This window comes from Camelus ferus, chromosome 14, assembly GCF_009834535.1.
Source record: "Camelus ferus isolate YT-003-E chromosome 14, BCGSAC_Cfer_1.0, whole genome shotgun sequence".
NCBI classification, from domain to species: domain Eukaryota; kingdom Metazoa; phylum Chordata; class Mammalia; order Artiodactyla; family Camelidae; genus Camelus; species Camelus ferus.
This window is the reverse complement of record NC_045709.1, coordinates 57,989,291-58,016,329: the sequence shown is the minus strand read 5'-3', so window position 1 is coordinate 58,016,329 and position 27,039 is coordinate 57,989,291. Positions and strand designations below refer to the sequence as shown.

Genomic DNA, 27,039 nt, shown 5'->3' with positions numbered 1-27,039 from the left:
AATGTTCCAGGTACAGATAAGGAACTTAGCAAGAGAAAAAGGGGTTACTAAATTAATACTTTGAGGAAAAAGTAACTAAGCTTCAAGAGACAAATGTGGATGTTTGAATGTATCTGTATAAATACAATTAAAGGATGTAAAGTAATCCACTGAAATGAATATTCTTAATATAAAATGATTAAAAGTAATACAACTTTACATGCTGTCGCAAAGGCACATCAAATATTTATGACAGTCTTGACCTTACACTTATAAATTAAAAGCTTATTTGCAAATCTCGTGTTCTAAGGCTTACAATATTCAGAAAGTTTTGAGGAAGTCCTTGAAATTAGTATGCAAAGAATCTTGGAAATTCTACTCAAAAACTCCTGATTGTACAGATAAAGAGCCTAAGGCATTACAATGCTACACCTGGTATCTCTAATACATCAAACATGAGACAGGCAGAAAATAGGACAGAGAAAGACTACTTGCGGACAGAATATCAATGTTTATTAAGTTGGTAAATTAATGGATAAATGGTAGTAGGGTTAATTTTTACTTTCCTCAAATTTGAAATTACCAGATTTTTTTATGGTGAGTTCACCTAGACATTGATACCTTAAATTTGCAAAGACTGTTTTATTTTGTTTTGTTCGTAATGAATTCAATATCAAGAGAAATTTGAGCAATTAATGGATTCTTTTGAGAAAGATGAATTAGCAAATCAAATAATGTAGTTTCCAAGAAAGAACTTTGGATTTCTACTTTGAAAATGCTGAATCCAGCAGACTGAGAGGTTAGAATGTGGTAAAAAGTAAAATTAGTAATTAAATTATAGATAAGTGCCCAAATGCATTGAATAATATAGATTTGTCAACAAAAATTTTTTTCTTAATATAGTTTTACTATTTGTAACAAAATTTTCTGTAATTTTTAATGATATATTTTAACATATAGCAAAACACTTTCTCTTCTAGTTGGAATGTACATTGCTTTTCTAATGTTCTGTGTTCCTTAAGTTCTTGATTCCTCCCAGGAGTAATATTTTAAAACATCAAATGAAAGCTAATTTTTTCATTTGATCTTCTTAGAGATAAGTGGAAAATGGGGGAAAAAGTCAAATTGGAAATGTCTTTTTCTCTCTTATAGAACAATACTAAGAAATGATTGCACGAGATTTCAAGGCTTTGGCCCCCATTTTACTCATATGTGATCTCTTAAGCCTGAATCTCTCAAAGCAACGAAATACATTTTTGATGCTTTAATAACCACTAATATACTTTGGTGAATGCCCTGAAAATACTCCCTTTTAGGAAAATAATTCATTCTTTGAGCTTGTAATCTTTACTTTGGGCTAAATCTTCATTCCATAAGTAATACAAATGTATACTTAACACATTGTATAACTACTTTATTTCTCTGCCTAGAATGTAAATTCCTTGGAAAATGTACACTCCTTAAGAAGTAAAAAAAAAAAAAAAAATCCTGGAAAAAGGGAGGCTGTCTTGCTCATTTTGTTGTTTTACATTCTAGCAAGTAACAGGTTTCAATAAATACTTGATAAGTATTTGAATGAATATCAAGAATTTATGTCTACAACCTACTACTTTTTCATTTCCTCATCTCACACTCTTGAACTGCTCCCATTGGCCAAAATTATGTCCAACAATGAAAGAAAAAAATATATGTATATATATAATCTTACATAATGTTAGGGACACATCCCCACACTGCAGATGGAAAACACTGAAAACAATGGGAACACCTAGAAAGTTATTCTGTGCTCACTGTAATTGATACCAGCCTGCCACTTCCTGCATCACTCCAACCACTTTTCTGTGCACACTTACTGGACCTGCCTTATATTCTGCATGCCACTACCTCTCCTCTAGCAGTCCTGCCTCAGGCGTCTCCTAAGAGCATTCTCCCTCTCTTCTTTCTCGGCTAATTCTCCTCCAAAGAAAGGGATCTGAATGGAATCAGAACAAGGGATCTTACTGGAGTTAAACCACCTGCTTTCCATGTGACCCTAGGCAAGTCATTTTACTGCTTTGATTTCTTGCTTGAAAAAATTGCGGCAAATCAATCTATAATTAAAAGGATTGCTGGAAGGCTTAAAAGAGATTAATGTGATTCTTAAATATTAAGAGCATAGAGGGAAGGGTATAGCTCAGTGGTAGAGTGCATGCTTAGCATGCACTAGGTCTTGGGTTCAAGCCCCAGTACTTCTATTAAAAAAAATCAAGAAATCACGAAATCAAGAAATCTAACTATACCCATCAAAAGAATATATATTCTTCTTCCACAATGCATTCCATCATTCAACCTTATTTGTGTCAATGAAAAGGTGTGAGGAAAAAAAAACAAACCTGACCTTTCAAACCCATAGTGTTTTTGTGAACATTTGAGAGAAAAATTTTTAAGTGAAATGAAAGTTGACTTTAACTTCAAGAGAATTTTGTTGTTTCAGTCCCTTCTGTGAAGCTTTCCTGACCATCCCAGTCATAAATAAAAATGTACTTTTCTGTACAACATGTTGGTTGTGTATATATTGCCTAATATATAAGATCCATGGATTTAGAAATGTTTTTATAATTTTTTTCAGGATCTTTGGGTTCCAAATGACAACAGCATACTCAGTCTGACTTAATAAAAATGAATTCAAAACTAGAGGTTAGAAATGTCCCAGAAGGGTCCCAGTCTAGCTCATGAAATATTAGGAAGGCTGAATAGCTAAGCATTGGTGGCTAAGCTCTGGAAACTAGAATTCGTCGAATTGCAGCAGGTTCCTCAGGAGATGTCATTTGCAATAATACAGATAATCTAGGAGAATCCTTTCCTTATTTTTGTGTACGAAGCTGCAAGTTTTAAAATCACTTGATTTAAATACACCGTTCATTGAATTATTGCCAGAAGCGTACATAACTTCCATGTGTTTGCAAGGAATGTTTATGTAGGATTCTAACATCTTTCATCAGGTAGCCAGAGGGGAGTTTTTTTTTTAAACGGGAACTATCCTCTCTGCTCAGTTCTGTGGAGAGCGCCTTCCTCCTGCTGCTCTTTTCTCAATTTATCAACACACAATTTGCTTTCGTGAAAACTAGAGAGACACACTGAAAATATGTACAGGAAAGTCCAAATGATAGCGCAAGGCATTATCACTAAGCCCTTATACGCCTGGCTAAAGTCTCATTTGTAATCCAACATCCATCCAGTGACAGGCCAGATTCAGATCCCACCTAGGACAGATTTCTTCAGCCTAGTGAAATAGAGAAGTCTGATAAATTCATCCCACACCAAAGGACTTAGTATCATAAGAACTCCTTTTCCTTGAGGCTTTAGTTTTGTTTGACTGTGTATAAGGAAGGAACTGTGCTTTGCGCTATAGATTAAAAACATACCCTCACAAAAAAAGAAAGAAAGAAAGAAACAAAGAAAGAAAGAAAGAAAGAAAGCAAGCAAGCAAGAAAGCAAGCCACTGACACACTTCCTTAAAAATCTGTCCCATTCATACACTTTTTTTGCATAGTCTTTTAGTATTTTTCCTCTATTCAGGTTTCACTATATTTAATCTAATAAAAATCAATGCAGAAAAGTAAGCATGGTATCTCAAATCTGGTTTGATGCTGAATGGAGCTAAGAAATGTACATGAATCCCTTTATATTACCTGTCTGTTAAATTCTGAAATGTGAGTTTTTCCAAAAGATATAAAGCATAAAAATAAGTAACCTCTCATGCAAAGCCTATATTACTATAGATTACCTTGAATACATATTCTCAGTTCACGTTCTCATAAGTGTGGGCAAAAAGTTTAATTTCAAGTCATGATTAAAGAGAAAGGCTACAGTTACGAGTTTAGGGACGTTTCAAAGAAAGGGTCTTGTAATTTTTCATTTTGATAGTCTCCTATAATCCCCATGGCAACAACCCTTTACTAACTCTGCTCATATTTCTATGGAAGTGGAATCAGTTGTAAATAATTCTGTTAAATCAGATTTTATTGTACAAACAAGGCTAACATTTAATTTTGGTGTCACTAGTATTTAAATTATACATACACACAAAGGAACAAGAAACAATGTCACTTCCCAATTTTGTCCATTTAGATTATTTTAATTTTTTTCTGCCATATAACACAGGATGCATTTTGTTAAAAGCTGATGCAACAGAATACTCTTATAGCAAAAATAGTTGTTAAAGTTGAATGGAAAGGGAAACTTTGTTTTGGAAATCCCAGCAATATTATTTATCAAACCCTGTATGATGCTTACTATGTTCCAGGCACTATTCTAAGTTTTTTTCAAATGTTAATTAATTTATTGATTATTGCACTCATATAAGCACTATAGAAATGTTAATACATTTACTACTTTTCTGTTTCACAATGTGGAGACATGCAAAATCACTGGCTTCAAATTGAAACATAGGGGCAAAGACAAAAATTCAGTAGTGACCACCGAAGACTAAAACGAGCTTTGTAACTCCACTTTCATCTCCATTATCTTTAAGTACTTCGTTCTTCATAGGTATGATGAATCTTCAACGAACTATTTCTCTGTTATTGATCATGTCTGGTCATGTCCTCATATTCCTGTTTAATATTTGCTCAATAATGAATCACTTAAATCTTTGCAAAAAAAAAAATTCTTATTGAGGAATTAAATTTGCTGCCAAAAACCCAGGAATGGTACCTTAATAGAAAAGCATAGAATTTGAATCATTTACTTTTTTGCAATACATATTATTATTGCTTCTTAGATAGAATCATATTCATATTTATCATTTTATTAGATCATTACCCTTGCAGACTTGAAGTTTTTGTTTTCTAATGATCTCTGTACATAGATCTTTTGTTTTCTAATGATCTTTGTGCAAGGAAGCAGTAAGTATTTTGTTTCTACTCGCTTAGTTTACTGTGGGAAGACTGATAAGTTGTATGGTTCTGAAACTTTTTGTCAAAAGTGGCACAGTTGAACCTGCTCAGCAATTAATGTGCATGCTGAGATACAGAAAAAACAAAATGTTTCAAAAGCATAATGAAGAGACACCATTAATATGAAGAAGGAAATGTCTACCAGGAGAGCCAGCTGTAATTACAACAACAGAGGTGACATGTGTCTCAATTAAATTGGCAATTTAATTGAGAGTGGAAACCTGGATCATTTGTGTCACCTGAGAAATCTCCAGCACAGGTCATCAGAGTCCAAAACACTGCCAAAAAGTGCCTATAAAAATGCAGTAAATCCAGTCTCAATGGGTAAATTAATGGTATCTCAAATATTGTTAGTTTACATATATTTTGAGACTTTTGAAAGTAGTTAATTAACCTGCTATTTAGGTGGTTATCTATAATCTAATAGGTAATGAAGTCTGCAAACACCAGTTTTGGGTGCAATAAGATTTTGTCACTCTCGTGAAGAGTTACTGGATTTTATCAGCTCTTTTTGAGAAAAATAAGAATATGCCAATTAGAGACACTGGGGAGAAAATGACTTATGTTCATGGGGATATAAGTAGATGCTACTTATATTTTCACAGTATCAATAATTATAATGATATTGAAAGATGTATTAATTTTTTAGTGTAAAAAATGACCATTAAAAGGCAAAATGCAAGAGATTACATATGATATAATTCCATGTGTATAAAATGTCCAGACAACAAAAAAAGTAAATTTAGTGGTTGTTTGGAGTCAAAGGGTTGGAGAGACAGAGATCACCAGTGAATAGGCACAAGGGATCTCACTGCGGTGATGAAAATGTTCCCAAACTGATTTATAGTGATGGTTACACAACTTGCTAAATTTACTAAAACTTGTGGAATTGCATACTTAAAATGAATTTGTTAAATGATATCTAAAAATACCTTATCAAAGTTGTAAAAAATAAATAGATCACTGACTTTTAAAGGTGTGGCGCTGACATGATTTACTCCTTAATCTCTAATGGTTTGCTGTAAAAGTTGAAAGGAACGTTTTGAATACATTACTTAACATCTATGAAACTCAGTTTCTCATCAATGAAATGAGAATAAGAACAACTTTACTTCCTAGAGCAATTTTGAGAGTTAAAAAATTCTATGAATAGAAGAATGCATGAAATGTATTTAATGCACCACAATTACTAGGTATAGTAGCTCTGGGCACTGGTAGGAATTCACCAAAACTAAAGAGTAAATGTAACTGGAGGGGAATGAAGAAACTTGACCTTAATGGACTGGGAGAGAATGGTAGTCAGTACATTAAATGGTTTGTGTTGATTCGAATTTTCATCCAGGATGTCTGTCTTTCCCCTCAGTGAGAAGAGAAACTTACTGTCATCTCAAATTCTGGTGAAGGATTCACAAAAAAAGAGAGGAAGGAAGGAGGGAGGGAGAATGGAGGGAGGGAGGAAAAAAACCTTACTGATTCATCCAGAGTGAAATGTCTCTGACCATGAGTTTGAGAAAAATACAAATAATGAAGATGTGCTGTGCAAAGTATCTCTGTGTATATGACAAACACTAATAAATATTATAAATAAATAACATTTAAAGTTTAGTGCATATTTTCAAGGAGTTCTGGGCTAATACATTTTGATGTATGCTTATGCAATATTAAATTTCATTGTCTTTAAAGTATTTTTGTCTCTTTTTCAAATCAACCCTGATTTCTAGGTTGAGTGGTAGAAGATTAAAAAAAAAAAAAAATTTTAGCTGAGCCACATAGGAGCTATGTGACATTGAAAGTCTCCAACACTGAGCTTTAGTTTTCTCAGAAATGGGGATAGAAGCCAAATTTAAACATTTTTGTGGGGTTCAAACACAATCTTATGTGAAATTAATTTATACATTTTTATGGCTATAGGCAAAAAATTCTTGTTTTTATTATTCTCTTTGTAAGGACAAAGCAAATGTGAGGCAAAAATCTAGATTGGAAAGTGAGGATGAAGAAGAAATTACACCTCTGTGATGTCATTCCATAGGGATTGTCTGTGCATCTGGCAGCAGTGAAAGAACAACGGGCACACTATAAAAAAAGAAGTCAAATTTAACAAATAGTGAGACCGGCATACATCAAAGAGTTTAAATTTAAAGCTGCCCTATTTCCTATAACTGACTCTGACTGCTTATTTGCAAGTCTGCCAACAGCATCAGTCATATATGCAATGAAGAGCATTTCATTAAAGTGATCAATGTATTCATTCCTATGGCAAAATGTATGTTTTAATGTGTTATCTTATTTTTCTACTGTACAAGATAAGGAAGCAAAAATATTTCTAGGTTTTAAGCATTATTATAGGAGGAAGTGGTTCCAAAGAGAGTTCATTTTCTAAAAAGATGGCTACTACTGAGAAAAGAATATTGAATTCCTTTTGCTTGAAATACTTCAAACTATTTTCAAAGAATATTTAGAAGGAGTTGCATAGAGGCAAATAATTTGTATATATTTGGTCATTACCCTGGGTCACAGGACCCTGTAAGATTTCATAGATGGACTTCATAGAATCTATAGAAACTTTGAATGATTTGCAACTAAAAAATATATATATATGTATGTATATGCGATTAATTAATATTTCTGGAGAGTGAGTCTATAGTTTTAAAATGATACTCAAAGGAGTCCAAAATACAAACGTTTAAGCACTGCTGGATTGGAAATAAAATATTTAAAGTAACAAAGATATTTCTGTTATACTAATAACCATTTATATGCTTAAGGCTATTACACATTTACAAAATGATTAAAATAAGTAATTGCCAAAAGGCACAATATCACATGCATGCATTTAATAGATATATTTAAGAATTGTCTCTTAAATGTACCAATTAATACTTATGATTTATAAATGAGTGAATTCTAACACTGCTAATCTTCTATATAAGACAAGAGGTGATAACGCAAAGGAAGTCACACATGATTATCAAAAGTTTACCAGTATTTTTTTTTCAATATTTTAAAAATAAAATGCCATTTTAATAAATACATACACTTAAAATGGCAAATAGCTTGATGGTGACTTTTCTGGACTATAAGGCTATTACTTATTTTAAATATCAAGTATGTATTTTGTGTAACAAAACAAAACAAAAATTGTTACTTTCCTCATTGAATGGGGAACGCATTTTGTTCTATCTTGCAGTAAGTACGTTAAGAAGAAAAATAAATGAAATAATATACAATTAACTTTAGCAAGCATCTTACCCTATAATGAGATTAACTGAACTTTTATTTGAAAAAGTATAAATTATAATTGCTAATAGACACTAAAAAAACAACTATATCATCAGAGCCTTTGGTCACGCCTTTATCCATAGAGTATAAGTGTCTATTATGAACTGGGAATTTTACCAGATTTCTTTTGAATTTTCAGTATGTTATTAAATCTCACTTGGTATACAAAACTCCCAATTTTACCTCCTCTACCTTCCAAAAAAGAAAAACCCAGTCACGTTACAGATCTTCTATTCAAAATGGTATAAGTGCAGTATGAGAAACACATCAAATTATGTGTAAAAATCCCAGTTGGCAAAAACATACACCATTTTATAGGTGGTCAATAAATATTTATTAAATAAATGATGTGGGGAATTGTTCATTTTTCCCTGATGTAGTTTTTAAAGTAATCAAAGAAAAGTTAAAATAGTGATTCATTTACGCTAACTGGAGTATTCTAAATTTACTTATATATCCATGGGTAAATGGTTACTTGAACATTTTCAAAAACTGAGTGTTGTGCTCTGCTAAAGGAAATATATTTAAATACCAAAAGCAGCAATAGTAAAAATAAAGACCTTAACCTATGATATTTAGGTTGATAAAAATTAATGGTAAAAACTCCAAGAACTCCATCTACTCAAAATTTTGAAACAGAAATCCGATGTTATTCAAATAATATCAAAATTAAAGTACTGGCATTAAAATATATATTAAATTCTGACTGGATAATAGATCATTAATTGATTATATCTAATAAATAAAATTTTTTACAGTGTAGAAAATTAATGTTTCAGTGTCAATCTATATAAACATATGTATATGAATGTATTTTTCTATATACATGTACATACAGATTAGAATATATTTAAATCTGTATGTATAAATACAAAACATATACCCACATACAGATATATCTTTCAGATTAAGCAATTTATTTCTAGTCACCAAAAAATAAAATTAAAATATAGATTAAGTTAGATGGTGTTGTCTATCAGAATATCTTGTTGTTAGCTATAATATCCATTACCCTCCTAAATTCTTCTGTTAAAAATCACTTACTTCTAAAATGTGACTAATAATACATATATAACCCTCCAAGTTAGTATCGGAATGTATTTTTGAAGTGAAATTAAGTGGTAATAATTATTTGGATGATTTATTGTGTTATTCTGTTTTAATGTTTTAACAAAAATACACACTATTTATGAATAAAAATAAAATAATGTATTTGCAGCAACATGGATGGACCTGGAGATCATCATCCTAAGTGAAGTAAGCCAGAAAGAGAAAGAAAAATACCATTTGATGTCATTTATATGTGGAATTTAAAATTTAAAAAAAAAAAGGAAAATTAAAAAGACACTAATGAACTCATCTACAAAAGAAACAGACTTGCGGACATAGTAAACAATCTTATGGCTACTGGGAAAAGGGGTTAGGAAGGGATAAATTTGGGAGTTTGAGATTTGCAAATGTTAACCACTATAGATAAAAGTAGATAAAAAACAAATTTCTTCTGTACAGGACAGGGAACTATATTCAATATCTTGTAATAACCTTTAACAAAAAAGAAAATGAAAATGAATATATGTATATATATGCATGACTGGGATATTGTGCTGTACACCAGAAATTGACACATTGTAACTGACTGTACTTCAATTAAAAAAATAAGGGAAAAATCTTTGTAAGGAAGTATATCTAATGAAAAAATATGAAAGAGAAAAGGAAAGGATAGAAATACTGGATAGCGTTAAAATAGGAAAAATATTCAAAGAACTAAACAAAGGGGAAAACGTATTTTGAGTCACTTTTCTTCTCCTATGGAAAAAGCACCTTGTTATCTCTGACTGTTCAATATTTATCTAAGGTACCAACAAGCCACCTGCTCAGCTTCTGATGGTCCTAAGATTTGACTGCTTCAGTATTTGAAATGCTGTTCATTACATGGATAGAAAGAAAAAAGAAAAGAAAAGAAAACTGTTCTGTCTTGCGTGTAGCATAAGAATGTCAATGCAAGCTAACAGTATTTTCATTCAACTACATTTGTTGAATGGATCTGACCAAATTACGTTTTTAAGAGAAAAACATACATAAAAACAAAACAGAACAAATCCTATCAGGTAGGGCAGAATGGGCTAAATCTCTCTGGGTTAAAAAAAGAAAACTTGGAGACCAACAAGAATTTTGTATCATGCTCTCCACATTTATGATGACTAAGTTTTCATCTCTGCTTATTCAGATGAATATCATTACAAAATGGAACCCTTGCATGTGAAAATGTTGGGACTTTTAATGACATCAATTTGTTGTGCTTGTTTTTAACAAGTATATAAGTAGCCAAAGATTAGTCGTTATAAAATTTAATTCAACCCTCCACTTCTTATCACAGGGAGTCTAAACATACACCTGACAAATACCATGTGTAGTACATGGGTTTCTCTGTGGAAAGAGCCAAGAGGTTGTGTCCCAACAGGCTTCCAGAGTGACACTGAAAACTGTAGTGATTCAGGAATTGTGATTCAGCCCAGAAATCTGAATTTTATTAGCAAAATAAGTGAGTCTGGCCGTAAGTGTGCTAACCTGAACCAAATGTAGATCTTTTTATTTACTGTATTTGAGAGTCAAGCTTTACACTTTACTGGGATGTCAAAAGCAATGTTTGCCAAACTTTTACTCTTTTTTAAAAAAAATATTATTTTGATTTTTGGGGGGGTGTAATTAGGTTTATTAATTACTTTATTTATTTAGTGGAGGTACCGGGGATTGAACCTAGGACTTCATGCATGCTTAGCACGCACCCTCCCCCTGACTTCCTGCCAAACTTTTTTCTTAAATATCTAACTTTGGTAAGCAGAGAATAACAAAAGTTTGATTAACAGACCTGCATGTATTTTCTTCACATTACCTCCATGTAACTGGCTCTCTGCAGTCTAGAACACTCAGTTTAAGTGCAAATTGCTTGGCATTCCAGTGTTGAAAAGTGGCATAATGAGTAACTATGGATTTGAGGGGGCAGCTCTTTTGGTGTCCATTAGCCAAGGTTCTACAGGTGTGAGCAATTCATCACTTAGGAGAACAGCCTCCTAAGTAAACAAGGACAAGCCCTTCATCACACCAAGTGTGTGTGTGTGTGTGTGTGTGTGTGTTTTTAACTCATCCTTTTATCAATAAGATTAAGTTCAGGGACTCCTTATTAGAAAACCAGAGAACAATTTCAACAAATGTTCACAAACAAATTCAACACAAAAATCTCAACGTTGTTACAAAACAATTTCTGAAACTTTATTGTGAATTTTAAGGTACATTTAGTAAAGGATGTTTTCCTTAATATAATTAATTAAAATAAGTGGAAAGAAATGCACATACTATTTTTTTAAAGCAAGGATAAGTACAGACTTTTGAAGCCACAATATATACAATTATATGAGTGCAATAAGCTTCCAAATACATTAGGTATATATCTATTTAAATAAATAGTAGAATACGTGATTTGACAAATGTGAGTCGTACTGATTACACCAAAAAATGTTTTACAAAATATAGCAAAAAAAATGGAAAGTTATACATTCTGATATACAATTTTTAAATACTTTATATTCTCATTACTTAATTCAAATGATAGTGTACAGAAGTCCATTTTAATGAGGACAAGTTGTAACTGTATTTTTAACACTTCAGCAAAGTATGGATATGAAGATGCATCCCTATACATGTTACTGAATTCCCACTCAACTTAAATCACTAGCACAGGGAAGAAAAATTTCTACCAATTATTAACAGTAATAATTTGTATCGATAAATATCAATATAACACACTGCAACATTATTTTGGCTATTTAAAACCTAAACTATATCACCTAATTCTTCAGCCAAATTTTTTGGTGTGTATATAAAAACTTAACTTGAAATCAAAATAGAAAGATATAGCTACATTGAACTTCTTATCTACTCTGCCCTATACTTATTTTAAATGATGCCTTTAATTATCAGTTTTCCATTGGGAAAATATTCCCTGTAAGTCTTTAATAATAATGCTTTGTATAGTGCCTTATTATGAATCTCAAGAATTCATTTCACAAAGTAGCAATGGAATATATTGTATTGTGAATGCTACCTACAGAATAATGGTATTATAGGAACATGTGAGGTCAAGTGTTTACATTTATAATTATTCATACATTGTAGCACAATAAGGGAGATTATTTTAAGCCACATTTCATCATTTTTAGCGTATAGTTACACATGACAATTTGGAGTATGTGAAAATATGGCTATTTTGCAGAAGTAAAACTGAATATAACTTACCAGGGTGGTGGTGGTTGTTTTTTAATTGAAAACAAATGTTTTATTTTCTGTAGGGTTCTTTTCAAAATTAAAAAAAAAAAAGAACAGAAAAGGAATTAAACATATCTATCTATTTTAGAGTGGTGATATGGGGAGAGGAACCATGCAATGATCATTCTCTAAAAATCACCTGGGCAATGATTATTGAAAAGATGCATTTTGCATTTAAATAATGAACAATCTGCTTCTCTGACTATGTCTATAAAAACTGCCTGGTAATATCAGAACACAATTATAGAATGATTAAGAGTATATTACCTTTTCTTTTTTTTACAGTTGGACTATAAAAGTAATACAAGGAAACCTATTGTATGTGAACTGATATTGCATTTTTATATTTTTAGAACATTAGGTTATGAACATATCTAAAATCATATCTAAAGACAAGCAAGACAAGTTAAATTCTCCTAAATTTCCACAGCACCAACTGCCCATATTTTTAATGGGGCTGCACCACACGTCAAGCACCCAGTCAATCTCCATAATTCACCAAGCTGCCTTTTATTGGTCAGAATGAAAAGTACGGACATTTTCTCTAAGAAGTCGGTTGATGTTAGGGAGACCGTGCAGAGGACACACGCAAATGCAGACCTAACCTGTCAGTGCAACCATAAGCCTGCAAACCCTAAGCTTTTCCTTGCTAACCATACAGCCTTGTTCTTCCATTGGAGAGAAATGCCATAAGGGCGATTAACGTTCACGTTAGGAAGAAATGTGCCCACTTATGCGTGAGCGTCTTTCTTTTGCTCATATTTGCATTATAGGCGGGCGTGTGTTGGTATAAGTTTTCAGGGTAGTAAAACATTAAATACAATTCAAGTGACATGTAATTGCCAAAGAGGAATCTTATTTCTTGCCCTGTGAAATGAACAGGGGTTAATTAAGCAAATTGCTGTCTTCTCAGCACTCTGTGCTTTAAAACCTTGACGGGAGCAAAGCGATGATTTGTTTAACTATAAAGTACATATACATTCACACCCAGTGAAGGCATTGTCAGTCTCTTGACTACTCTCTTGGAATATTAGAATGAAATAATAGAACGTCAAATAGTCTTTCTTTGTTAATTTCTTGATGTTAAGTGAATATGAACAAGGTTTCATAAGGTAGAAATATCCCTAAACTGAGAAACAGATTTATTGAAAGTTTAAAGGTGATCATCCCATTTTGCCTACCTCCAGAACTGTATCATTATGGTTAACAGACTTTACAATTCTATTTTAATACCATTCTGTATATCAGAGATTGTATATCTACAATCACCTTAAATATAGAATGATTAACAAGTTTGTGATTTCTCTTTTTCAAATGATCATCTTAAATTTGGTGCATTCCTGACCCTTTTGGCTTTAATATTACTATTCTAAGAGATAGTAATATTTTAAAAGCCTTAAAAACTACTGTGCATTACTGGAATACCCTGTCTAATTGAGTGGATCTGTAAAAGGGATAGTGTCATTTCCACATTGCTGTAGTTCCCTTTTGCCAATCCACGTACAGTATTAAAATACACTTTGTGATTAAAAAACTAGAAGCATGCAACTAAGGAAAATAAATCATATTTTCCTGAATAGACATCTCAAAAATCACATTGTGAAAAATCTAGAATTAGTACTCCCATCAGAAATCTATGTAAAAATATACTCAAGAGCTTGCCAAATTTGAGTATGAAAACTAATTTTATTAAAGTGTGACTATGGAAAAAATTAATTGGCAATAAAAACATTTGAAAAATTCTCAGATAATTGAAACAATAAATACACAGCCTTTGTCGTAGAAAACATTGCCATTCTACTGCTATGATAGATAAGCTTTGTAGCAAGAAAAATAAAAACAGCTGGAGTTAGGGGAGCCTTCAATATTTTGTAGTTAAACTATTTTTACTAAAACTTTTTGGTAAGATATGAAAAAATCTTTTCATTTCAGAGACAGTTCCTAAAGCAATATATGTGTATAATTGTATATGAGATTGGTTGTGTACACAGCTAATTTTCTCATTGTGATCACAGACTAGGCATACCTTTTCTGTGACTATTTTTCAGGGATAAAAGTGGTTGTAATTAAATAGACAAAAACATACCACTGAATACAATCAATAGTAGAGCACTCTGTTGAACCAGTTCTTGATATTTGTAAAAGACGAGTTACGTATTTGATGAGAAAAATTGTACCAGCTTGAGTTACATAATTGTTTTCCACTTCCCTGTTCATACATTTTCTTGAAATTCTGAGTGTGCAGAGACTAGGAATTGGTGTTCATTTGCCTTTTCTACCACATCACTGTGGGAAAAATCATTATAGAATTTTCACCCCACTAGCGTAATGTTGTCCAGTTCCATTAATCCTCCTATGTCATTCCTCAATGGCCTGAAATTGATGTATATTAATTCATAATTGTGGAGGTAGAAAACAAAGCACAAGCTGGAAAGCTTCTGCTCTGCTCAAGGCAGAAATTTCCAGTGTTAAGACGATTAAATTTGGCTCTTGTAATGTCCATTTGGATAGAGTCTGCCTGTCACGATCATAACCAATAGGTATAATGTCACTACAAATTATCAGCCACACTCAAAATGTCAATGCAAAATTAATTTCGTTTTTCACAAAGCTTTGTCGGTCTAGTCCATAAATAAAGGAGAATTTCAGCTATATTTTAAGTCATCTAGAAAGCTCCACGTTAGGCCACTAACATCTGCACGCCAGGGTTGCATCACAGGTTGTGAAACCAGAACATTTTGGCACTCTTCTACCTGAATCTGATAAAAAAAAGAGACTGATAAAAGTGTTGCTTTTGTATTTTGTTTCATTGGATGTGAATTCTATCAAATGCATCATTTTAAAAAGTTGCATCTCTAAACAGGACTCTATAAACAAATACACAGACAAAAATCATTCCTTTCATCCCCATTGACTTTGTCTCCTTGTGTATGTCATGGAGTTCAAAGGAAACTTCTCTGTGTATCTTTGTGTGCGTTTCTAAGAATTACGTTTCTCCAACCTCTTCCCTTAATAATTTAAACTAAGGAACTCCTGCCACTCTAGTTCACTGACAAATTAACAGTTGAATTTAGCTTCCTTGTATCAGTGGTTGATCTAAAACCTGACCAAGTTCTTGTCTGATTAATACAGAAAAATCTACATTTGGTCAACATGGTCAGTACTGCTCTTTGATGAGAGTAATTGAAAAATTTCTGGCTACTGAAGCTTATTAGTAAGGGTCCTCAAGAAAAAGCTGCTGCCCCTAAATCAAACCAAACACAATCACAATGTAAGCAATGCAAGCTTCAAGACTTCAGAGTTTTGGAATTTTAAGTTAATCTGATGGGCTCATCTCAAGAAACTCTTTTTGAAAGATCAGATTCTTATTATTCTCTAAGACTATAACAGAGTTTATGTTCTAAATAAGGATAGCACCCATGAGTAGTTTACTGATTCACGTGAACCACAGGCAGTGGACAAAAAGGTTAGCATATTGTTCCAAGAATCAATTTACTTTGCAAAACAGAAGAGGGAAAGCAACCATAACAGCTATTTCATTTTCACCTTCCAATACACCTCAAATTAAAACTGCAACTTTCTCACCTAGGAGTTTTACCAAAATGCATCCACTAGAATAGTCACCGATAAACAAAACTCATTTGACTACACAGCTGAAATGCTTCTCTCCAGTTCTCAGATTTAAGGGGGATCTTGAAAGTCCAGAATGGGGTTGACAAGGGTTGAGACTTCTCAGAGGTTTAAACAAGGAGACGTGAAGATGCTAGTAATGAAATGCGGTGTATTAATGGAACTGTATAAAATGACTAGGTACTTTCTGTGGTTGTAGGTGATAAAACTGGAAAAAATTTAGGACTAAAATTTTCTAAACAATAATAAAAAATGTTTTACACACATTTCTAAACAGACATGAAGATACGTCTCCCAGTGCACTCCTGATAGGTTGGGGGAAGGCCCATGCTGATGTTAGCTGGCAAGTTTGTGTAGAGGTGGGTGGATGGTGGTTGGTGCTTCTGACTCATTTGGGAACAGGGGCTGAAATTTTTTTTTTTTTTAAAAGGAAAACATCATTCTAGTCCAGTGAGGAAGGGAGATCTTTTTGTTATCGTTATAGTTTGACCTCCCTCTCTTCCAGTTCCCTTATTATCTAGTATAAGGAATAGTTTAAAAAAATGACAAAATTCTTGTTCTGTTTTGAAATTAACTGAATGTTTGAAATTCACTGTCAAAATATACTGTTTGTGAAAAGTATCCAGGATCCTACCGCCTAAAATATACAAATGCTATTATTACCACGTTTACTACTGTACTGTCTGTGAAAGTCCTTCGTAAACTAGCAAGGGCCACATGTGCCTCGGGTATGGCTGAACCATCAGCCATGTGCTCAGTGGCAAAATCTGTATGCTACGGGAATTAACAACAACCATGTTAAATTAAATTTCAGCTTTTCTTTTTTATATTTACACAAATAATTTCTTTTGGCGTGATTGACTCTTGGTGGTGAGCCACAATTTGATTTTTTAAAATAAAAGTTCAATCATAGAGGCAGGATTGTTTAGCAACTACAAGCAAAACCTCTGGCATAAGACCGTTAGGGTTCAAGTCCTGGACTACCCTCCACTTACAAGAACTGTGACCTTAAGCAAATCATTTAACTTCTCAGCTGGAAGAGAGGGATATTAATAATAATACTTGATCCACAAGGTCATTGTTCCTATTTAAAAAGTTAATACATGTAAAGGGCTGAGAAGAATGCCAGACACACAGTGAGCACTCAACTAAATTTTGGCTAATTGTCATTACCTGGTGTTGGAAATCAACTTTCAAGGCATCACAAACTAAGTTTCTGGAAATAAAGAGATAATGCTGCCAAAGAGAGTACTGTGATCTTCTTTTTACAGAGCTCAAAATATCTTCCATTTCTCCCGTGAAATTGTTTGCTATTTAGCTGAAATTACCGTGGCTTATTCTGGCCAGTTACTTTTATACATACATAAAAGCATGTTTGCATTTTTTAGGGATAATGACTAATCATGTTAAAGTACTCCATAGTTAGCTTTAATTACAATTCATTAAGACCAATGAATTTATTCCTTTTAACATTAGCTCCCCCCCCCCCATACAGGCTACTCTAACTTTATTATGGTTATCTAATGTTGCCTTTGTCCAAATTCCTGATGACTTTATTTCTCTTCCAGGCACAACATTGGAAGGCACTAATCTACAAGCATGCAATTCCAAATCAGATGCTGATGGACATCATCTCTTTGTTCTTTTTCAGTAGAGAACTGATTTGATTAATCATATAGCTGTGATTCACTGAACTGTCCCCAGAATGGCTGGCTCTGACAAAGCTTTGTAAATTCACAGGATTTTAAGCCTTGGCCTGTCCAGCTTCTCACCTCACCAGAGATTGCTTACACCTCATTCCACCAATTCCTGCCCCAAATAGCTAATGTGCCTCTTCTGCAAAAATCACAGGGTTTTCATTTGACACTAATCTACTTGTTTTATATACTTCTAAAGTCTTTATAATTTGCCATCACTTGTATTAGTAACATTAAACAGTTTGGGGATTTTATATAACATCCATATGATTTTATACCCATGGAATAAATATTGAGAAAATGTATCATGCCCCTATAGCCATAGGGTTAAGGAAGGCATCTTTGTTGTTGTATATTCAGAAAGTAAGCATTGGAGGAGTCGCTTAAAATAAAAACCAAAAAAAAAAAAAAGTCTTGTGACCAACATGTGGCATTTCAGAAACTACACCGTCTCCATCTGTATCAGTTTCCCAAACTTGCAAAGTAACTCCTAAACCCATCCACACACAGTGTAAAATAGTCTTTTGGTAATACTTCCGCCAAAAACACTGATAGAATTGAGTTTTCCTAAAGCTTTTAGAAAATGAAAGAATATAAGGAGGTAAATAGTGATAAATACATTAAATTTTGAGGTTCAGCCCTAAGCTGCTGTCCAGCTTTCAGAACCATCCCTATAGGGCTGTTTCTGCTGTGTTCTGGAGAAAATGTGGTAGACTGAGCTGTGGCAAAACCGGTTATTTATATTTCTGTAAGCAAATAGTCCTTGTCGTGTGATATTCAGCTGGTATATTTTGGGGCTACAACAGCTAATTCGTAATTCAGCCCCTTTCAATTCCAAACTTGATTTTCCTTCAGCAATAGATTGACAGTTCTGATTATTTACATTATATCTTCACCTTAATGCTATTTTGGTCTTTGAATAAGCAGGCTTCTAATAAAATCAATGAGCATTATTCTATTCAATTAGCTTTTCTAAAAACTATCCTGATAACAAATGATACCATCAATCAAAAATTACCACTGTTTGACTTTTAAAAAAGTATATCTATACATTATTCCTAAACTGTGTGTAATTCTCCAATATTCACAAAGGTTGAAATACTAAATTCATCTTAATATTTTTCTACAGGAAAAGATCAAACATAATTAAAGTAATATTACTAGTAAAAATATGGAGGCTACATATTATTTTAGGTTGACAGTTTTCAAAAAAAAACATAAACACTATTAAGCTGCTTGAGATTTTATAGTTCTTCTGTTTTGTGATTTCTGATTTAGGGGGAAAAAGTTAATTTTCTAGTTCAGAAGGGGAAAATTAATCAGGCAGCGACCTCAAAGAAGATAAAGCTAACGCTCTGTTATCAACACTAATGCAAGAGGGTGATAACATAGATCATACAAACAAATGAGAATACTGCAAATCGCTCATTGTCAGGAGAGACTGAACTATATGACTTACTTTGTAATTGTTTTTCTTGAGCCAGTGTCAACATTGATTTGCACTGTTTGAGCATATATCAACTGATGATGGAAAGAAGTGGGCCAGGCTGATGTTGGGTTGTAAGAGGAAACTTGCCAAAGAGTGAAGTTTCCCTAAGTAATTAACAAAAGCTCTAGTTTAATTTTTAATAATAGAAATTTGAAAATGGCTGAAGCCAATGATCTCATCTTCAGATGAGAAAACTGAATTCTCAAGAGGCTAAGTGCAATTTTAGCAAAGTATAAGTGGTTTTGAGTAGATATTATTGTTGTCCAAAATTAGAAAATAATGTGTAGCAAAGTTTTGAAAATGGAAACAATCTGAGTATTTATTTTGATTAACCCCTACTGGTTTCTTTAGTAAAGCAATGCATAGTTACTTATAAAAACCATAATAAGCAAAGAATTAAAACTATATAGTAACAGCAAGTTAAACATCACCATGAGTCCTGGTGAGATGGCCACATTTCTGATTTTATGGAGAAATTTATTACTAACACTCCTGTGATTTCCACACCAACTTTTATCTGAATGTATCCTTTTACTTAGCTTAATCTATCCTGTTGCTTTCCAAATAGTCCATAGTTTCATATCATGAAAAGTGAATTACATTTAGTTACATGATGGTCATATCAACAAATGTATGATTTCCAAAAAAATGGTTTATATTTTAATCAATATATTTAGTTAACAAGGGTTATCACATACTTTATTCCTGAAGTCTACATATTTTACCAGGATTCAATTTTGTCATTCATGCATAATATAGATATTACCTGGAGATAGTTGCCTAAATACACGCAGAACAGTTGGAAAGATCTTTTTGGAGTTAGGCACCAGCTTGATGGTAATCACTGAAGCCTAACTACAATTAAAATAAGACATTTTCTGGCAGTAAAAATTCATCCTAAAAATACATTTGCACAAAAATGTGCAAAAGCAAAGGCTCTGCTTGCATAGTATGTTGAAACTTTGAAATGACCTGCTTATATAAACACTCACCCATATGTAAATTAGTGTTTTAGAAATGATTAAGTTAAAAATAACAATAGTGTCTTGCCTGAAACGGAAAGTCCAATTATGACATTTTCTTCTATGATTAAAGAAAACCAAATTTTCAGGATTTGAATGTTCCTTAATTTAAGAAAAAGTATATATAATAAGGTCTCTATTTTCAAATTTATGTCATTGCAGCCATTCTTTGAAATATTGTGATAAATATTCATAAGAAAATGGACTTGCCCAAATCAGAACCATCTGGAGGTGAAAGCTAATTAAACCAAACATTTATTCCAGCCAGAGCTTAACATCTATGTTCCATGTCTATGTTAAGCTTGTCTTTTTGAAGACTAATGTCAGCTAAGGATGAACATCCTTTTGCAGAATATCATGCCTGGAAATACCCCTTTCAAAATGGATCCCTGCATAAATGGAACTCCATTTTTAGAGAACACAGTCCTTTTTAACTTGGGTTATTACTCAACATTATCAATGTGTGCCATGTTTTTAAAGTGATTTTTAATATGGCAAATATGCTAATCTCACATAGTTACAAAAATGAAGTTTTACTTGCAACCGCATTTTATTAACACCTTTGCCTGTAGAAGAAGTGTGATTTTAAGGATGAAAAAGTGTATTTCCCTCTAAATTAACCCAAGGATAAATTTAAACTTGGCATTCCTATAATTAGAGTAATAGATCTTGGAATTTTATAACCCTGCTGAAAGATCAAGTCTCCAGCACTAGTTAAAAAAAAAAAAAAAGAGTGCAAAAAATATATTTCAGGGAAATGATGACATCAATTTAAAACTGGGACAGAACTCATTTTTTTTAAATAAGAGAATTCTAAGGAAAAAAGTATTGTAGTGGAATCTTTGAAAGCAAAGACAATGTCTTATTCAGTTAAAGAAAAGAATTTCATTGCCTAATACTGTTCCTAGATCACAGCATTTACTCAACAGATGTCTGTTGAATAACAGAATTAATGAAAAATTAAAAAAAAATTCATTTGCCTCTGTATCAGTAGATCATATCACAGTTCTTTGGCAGCAGAAAATACTCATAGTCACATAAGGGAGAATTTAAAAAGAATACACATTTTAAAGTTATGAGATATAATTCTGGAATAAGTTTTAGTATCCATTAAGGAAAATATAATATAGCTGAGCAGTCTAGTGATAAGGTTGGATATTGTGTGGTTGTCAGGCTTATGCCTGAAAAAGATAAGGGTTCAGCAGGCAGAAAAAGTCCTTCTCATTTCTAAATGAGACAATCAAGGGAACCCTGATCACATAAGAAAATATATGAGTGGTGCAAGAAATACAATTCTCTTCACAGAATACAGCATTTTCTCATTACCTGAACTGGAATTTAAATAAAATTTCTGGGATACACAGTCACTTCTACACTCTAAGAGTTAATAGCATCATTGATCTGGACAACAGAAAATGATAGCCAGCTTAATTTACATTTATATATATATAAAGAGAGAGAGAGAGAAAACATGTATATGTACTTGATGCCATGCTAAATGTTGCATATAAAACTATGAACCCAAATACTTAAAGCCTGATTCTTACCATTTAAAAGGTACCTAACACCCTCATTTTGCCTGCTTATCTCCATGCTTGCCTCTGTGGTGGGATTAAGTAGAATTTATTAAACACCTACTATATGCCTTATAACAACTCCATGAGGTCTGATACTCAAGGTAACAACCAGCCTGTGTCCCCATCTGGCTCCGTATCCCAATATTGTAAGATGGACGTCACATCTTAGCATAAAACAGGCAGTAGTTTAAAGGAAATCATGCCACTTTGCCATGGTTTCTCTGTTACATTAAATTTTTCTAAGCTCAAAGAATGAGTTTTTGTTTTAAAGTCCTTTCTTCCTACTGAGCCACTGTCTACATAAAAAATTACAACTAAACCAAAAGGCTAATCCGGAAACAACTGAACAGCCCTGAGAGGGTCATAAATGTCAACAAGAACTTAAAAATTAATTTCTACTATCTAAATCACAATGAGGCCAACTGAAATTTGACTAAGTCTACTTTTGATTTAGTTAATACAGTTCATTAAATTAGTAACAAATCCCCACTATATTCTGCTCCAAATCCAAATCATTAACATTATCTCCATGATTTCGGCTGTTTTAACACAAGACCATGATTTTGATCCCAGGATATGAAGAAAAATTATTTTTCAGGTACTATTATATTCTGTTATATTTGTATTTTTTGGGTCTCATTTATGTTATTATGTCACCCACATACTGAAACATTATAAATGTGCATTTAAGACATTAAAAACTTACTATAATTGAACAAATATTATTATAAAATAAGAGTAAAAAAATTGGTTATTATGCTTCTGGCATAATTTGATGAATCCCAGAAATATGATCCATATACTCCAAGGTATTTTAACTAGTATGATTATATCATGGATGCCATTACTTCAACAGAGATGCTTTCTAGTCTATGGAATAATTGGAAGCAAAATGCAGCAGGTTTCAAATGGCTCCAGCTGTGCTAAGTACTGACTGTGAAACAGATTCACTCTCTTATATGTTGTTTTGTAATCGGAGTGATATATAAGGTGAAAATCCCCAGTCGGGTGGAGTTCCTATGGGTAATCCACAGGGAAGTAAATTAACAACAAATACTAAAGGAGGCAGGATGAATTTAAAGCACAACATGCAAAGGAAAATTGTGAAATACTCAAAATGAAAGATGCAGCAATTATACAAACGTGAAATAATAGGGATCAAGATCAAAAGAAAACAGAACATTCTATCTGCTGTCTTCTGATGCTGTTACAAAGATCAGAAATCCTAAATAACCCCCCCAAACAATGTTTTAAACCAAAAGCAGATTAACAGAGATGACTCGCTTATTAAAAAGATATAAAACTCAGATTCAAGAAAACCACCAAAAACAAAACTAAGAGAACATCCATTATGTGTCAGTGCTAAGTTTGCATCCTTGGACAAAAGGGGTGGAAAAACAGGTAGGTTTTTGGAGTGTCTTCCTGCCGTGGTCCAGAGATTCACATGCACCCATGTCCCCACTCACTTAATCTCCTAACAACCCTGTGGGTTAGGCATGATTACATCCATGTTACAGACCAGAAAAACAAGGAATGGTACATTCAAATGATGCCTTCAATGTGACACAGTTTTTAAAGTAGCAGTTCCTCAAGTCATTTTATTTTTACTTCAAATATCAAACTACTTTGCGTGGTAGTATCAGCTTTTTCATCTGGAAAAGGAATTAAATAGGCCAAATAATCTCAAAGGTCCCTTTTGAGCCTTGAGAATCTATTCTGTGAGTTCTGTTAGACACTAAATTTATCTTTCTAAAATTAATATAGTAGCCAGACACCAGTTTAGTCACTATTCAATTATGATTTTGCTTCTTTTTATAGAATTCATGTGTGATTTGAGGGTGCCGTCTGGATGGCTCAAACTCTATTAAAGGAACTTTAAAGTGATGACATTTTTTTCTCCTTCAAAACACACTGCCTCTATTAAACAGATATCAAAGTGAATCTATTGAATATCATTTAGAAGTAATCACTCAATTATCTAAGTTTTTGACAGTTTAAAAACAAATTTGGGATGAAGGGGCTTGAAAGAAAAGGAATCTGATCCTCTTTACCTTTCCCCTTCCCCTTCCCCTTCCCAGGATGTCCTAAGATGAAAAAAGATGTTCTGATGGGTAAACATAGTGGTGTAGAAGAAATGCAGGAGAAAATGGAAATCACAGGTTTCTCTAATTGTTACAGAAATGTATTTATATACAGTAGAATCAGTTTTTTAATCCTTTGCCTCTCTGATACATAGGCAGAAATCATTAGTGAATTAAGACCCTGATAAATGATATAAAGATGCTAATTACATTACTCGGGATAGAAAAAAATCAAAGCGTCACAATGCAAAGTCTAAGGATGTTTAGACTTGGCCATCGACAGGACGAGTTTAGGTGAGTGGGTCTTCACTAAGCCTTTAGAAATATGAATGGAGGTGCACTAGGGAGATCGTGACTTCCTACATTAGTGAACATGGGGATTCCTCAGCCACACATACACAAAAAAAGCCCATGTCGTATGCTTGCCACACTTTAATCTGACAGTCTAGAGTTAGTTTACTGGGAGGTAATGCATGAAGAACAATTTTGGGTGCAATGAACTGCCTTGCAATATGGGATTTTTTTATAAATGGGCTTCAATCCTTTCCAACAAAAATAGTGGACTGAATGAATAAAATATTTCAGACTTACACCTGACCTAAAAATAGTGTTTTACCAGTAAAAGGAGGTGCACACGAGGGAGAAATACCAGTGTAGAGGTAGAGTTTTAGACTGTAAATAAAAGTTGTCGCCATGTGACTTGAAAAGAAACACATTTTCTTTCTCTCAGTTTCTACGTAAGTTGAATAAGAATGGTAACACCTTCTTTCTGTGGTTGTTACAGAGATTAAATGAACCAAAATATTATGCATATATGAGGCATGATTCCAATACCAGCTGATCTCTCCTGTTAGGTCAACATGTATTGAATGATGACAAAGTTCACTCTTCTAGGCATTGTGGTAGGCTTAGCCTTGGAAATGCAGAGGTAGGTAAGACATTGCCTCTTACTTTGAGAAGATTTCTTATATTCTCCTTAATTAAGTTTAAACTTTGATATACCAGTCTTCGATTAACTGAGTTGCCATTTGAGACTGAAAGATCATGAGGAACCAGGGTTGTTTTGAACAATCCTATTCGCCTGGGGTTGATGCTGTAAGGCTGGAAAGGATGTGCAGCCCCGCCAATAACAGATGGTCCTCCAGGAATAGCTTAAACCCTGAGGAGTGTTGTTCCCAGTATCATCCAGAAGTCAATAACCCTTAGCTAAAGGAGAATTTAATTGTCTAAAACAGAGACTTTAGGTGTCAAAATGAGTCCGCTTAATTATTACCAAGTTTAAAAATCAATCAGTGAATCCAGCATATTTTGTCATCATGGCTGGGCAGAAAATGTTGCTGTCAAGACCAAGAATGAAAATGAGTTCATGTCAAACTAAAATATCCTAAAGATTGTGTCTGTTGTTTCTACGGTTGAATGTAATTTTGATACTCATTTCAGTTTTGCAGCAAAAAAAGAATTTATTTTCATAAAAATTCTAATATATTTAAATTCTAATATATTTTGACATTGGAAATTTAAATGCATTGAAACATTATTCACCTAGATAGCTAAATTTAACATGATTTCTTAAATTTGAAAATGGTATAAGTAATAACAACCCAATTTTAAAAACTGCAATGGGAAAATATAAGTAGAGATCTGCTATTTCTAGGAAGAAAGGACACATTGTGGATGTCTTATTTAATGCTTTATGGATGATCTTGAGTAAAATAGTTTTGTTTTGTTTTGTTTTTGGAGGGAAGATACTCAGAGATAATTTTATGTCACTTAAAAATCTATCAAGAAACTAAGAAGGCAGATGTATACGAGGTAATATAAGTGAATAAAATCCACCTAGAGAATGACAAGAAATGAAGCAAAGAAGCCCAGGTGTGTTCACAGCTGACAAACAGGGAAGGCATTGCGATTCCAGGCTTCCAGTGTGAAAACCGGGTCAATGACATGAATATACGACACAGGTGGGCATCAGCTCGCAACTGAGAACTCATTCCATTTGTCTCCATTTGTCACCTGCACCTTCTACAAAAACTTCCTGCAAACCCTACGTAGCTGTGTATTTGAAAGTCCTCAGCATGCAGCTGCTATCACATGGAGGCACATATTGGTTGCATCCTCTGAATCCCAAAAAGCACCAGTAGTTCTATTTTCCTGAAGAAAAGATCTGCTATGAAACTAACTGTCTGCAGAAGACATTGTCCTCCTATGAAAAATACAGCTTCATTTTATACATCCTTCAGTGTTTCCATGCTTCTCCTTCTTAAGGTTTGTTTAATGAGAAAACAAAACAAAACAAAACAAAAACCCCTCATTTAATGAATTGTGGTTGCTATTGTCTTGCACGAAAACTGTTTCGCTTTTAAAACCAGTCATCTGTGGGGGAGGGTATAGCTCAGTGGTAGAGCACCTGTTTAACATGCACAAGGTCCTAGGTTCAATCCTCAGTACCTCCATTAAAAATAAATGAATAAACTTAATTACCCCCCTAAAAGTTAAAAATAAAATAAAATAAAATCAATCATCTATGATGATTCTCAGCTAGTCCACCATACTTACTGTGGTCCTGCAGGTGCACTACATACATATATATTCACTTTTTCTAGGAGGCAAAAATGTAAGATTTGTGAAATCATTAAAAAATAGGCATATCTGTCTTCACTGATTTTATATCTAATAGGGCCAATCAAAGACATTAAGCATTAAATAACCACAGGGCATTTTACTGAACTCTGTCGTGAAGGTAAATATATTGAAACCCATGTAGGTCTTGAATGAAATGCTGTGGTACAAATGCACACTATTTACAAAGGGAGCAAAGATGAGTTCTAAAAATACAGTTGGAGAAATGATTCAATAGCAATCCCTTTGAGGATCAAAGCACTCACCTAGGAGTCAGCCCTCTTCATTATGGTAATGCTACAGTTTTATAGATACCTAGGGTTTTAATCTGACTTATGTATAGAGGAGAGTATATATACACAATTGAGAGTTTCTTCTAGAAGAGGTGAAGGCTGGATCACGGGCA

At 33.2% G+C, this 27,039-nt stretch overlaps 1 protein-coding gene across 8 annotated transcripts in view; it reads right to left on the bottom strand.

Moving 5' to 3' along the window:
- Window positions 1-27,039, bottom strand: part of PCDH9 (protocadherin 9) — an 858,720-nt gene that overhangs the window by 819,012 nt on the left and 12,669 nt on the right. The window contains exon 3 of one of the 8 annotated variants that reach the window (XM_032496894.1): window positions 12,540-26,462. The exons of the other annotated variants lie outside the window; for them this stretch is intronic. Coding sequence (XP_032352785.1) covers window positions 26,286-26,462 — 177 coding nt within the window. The 3' untranslated portion in view covers window positions 12,540-26,285. Of the gene's footprint in view, window positions 1-12,539; window positions 26,463-27,039 lie in introns of those variants that run through there. 8 annotated transcript variants of the gene reach the window in all.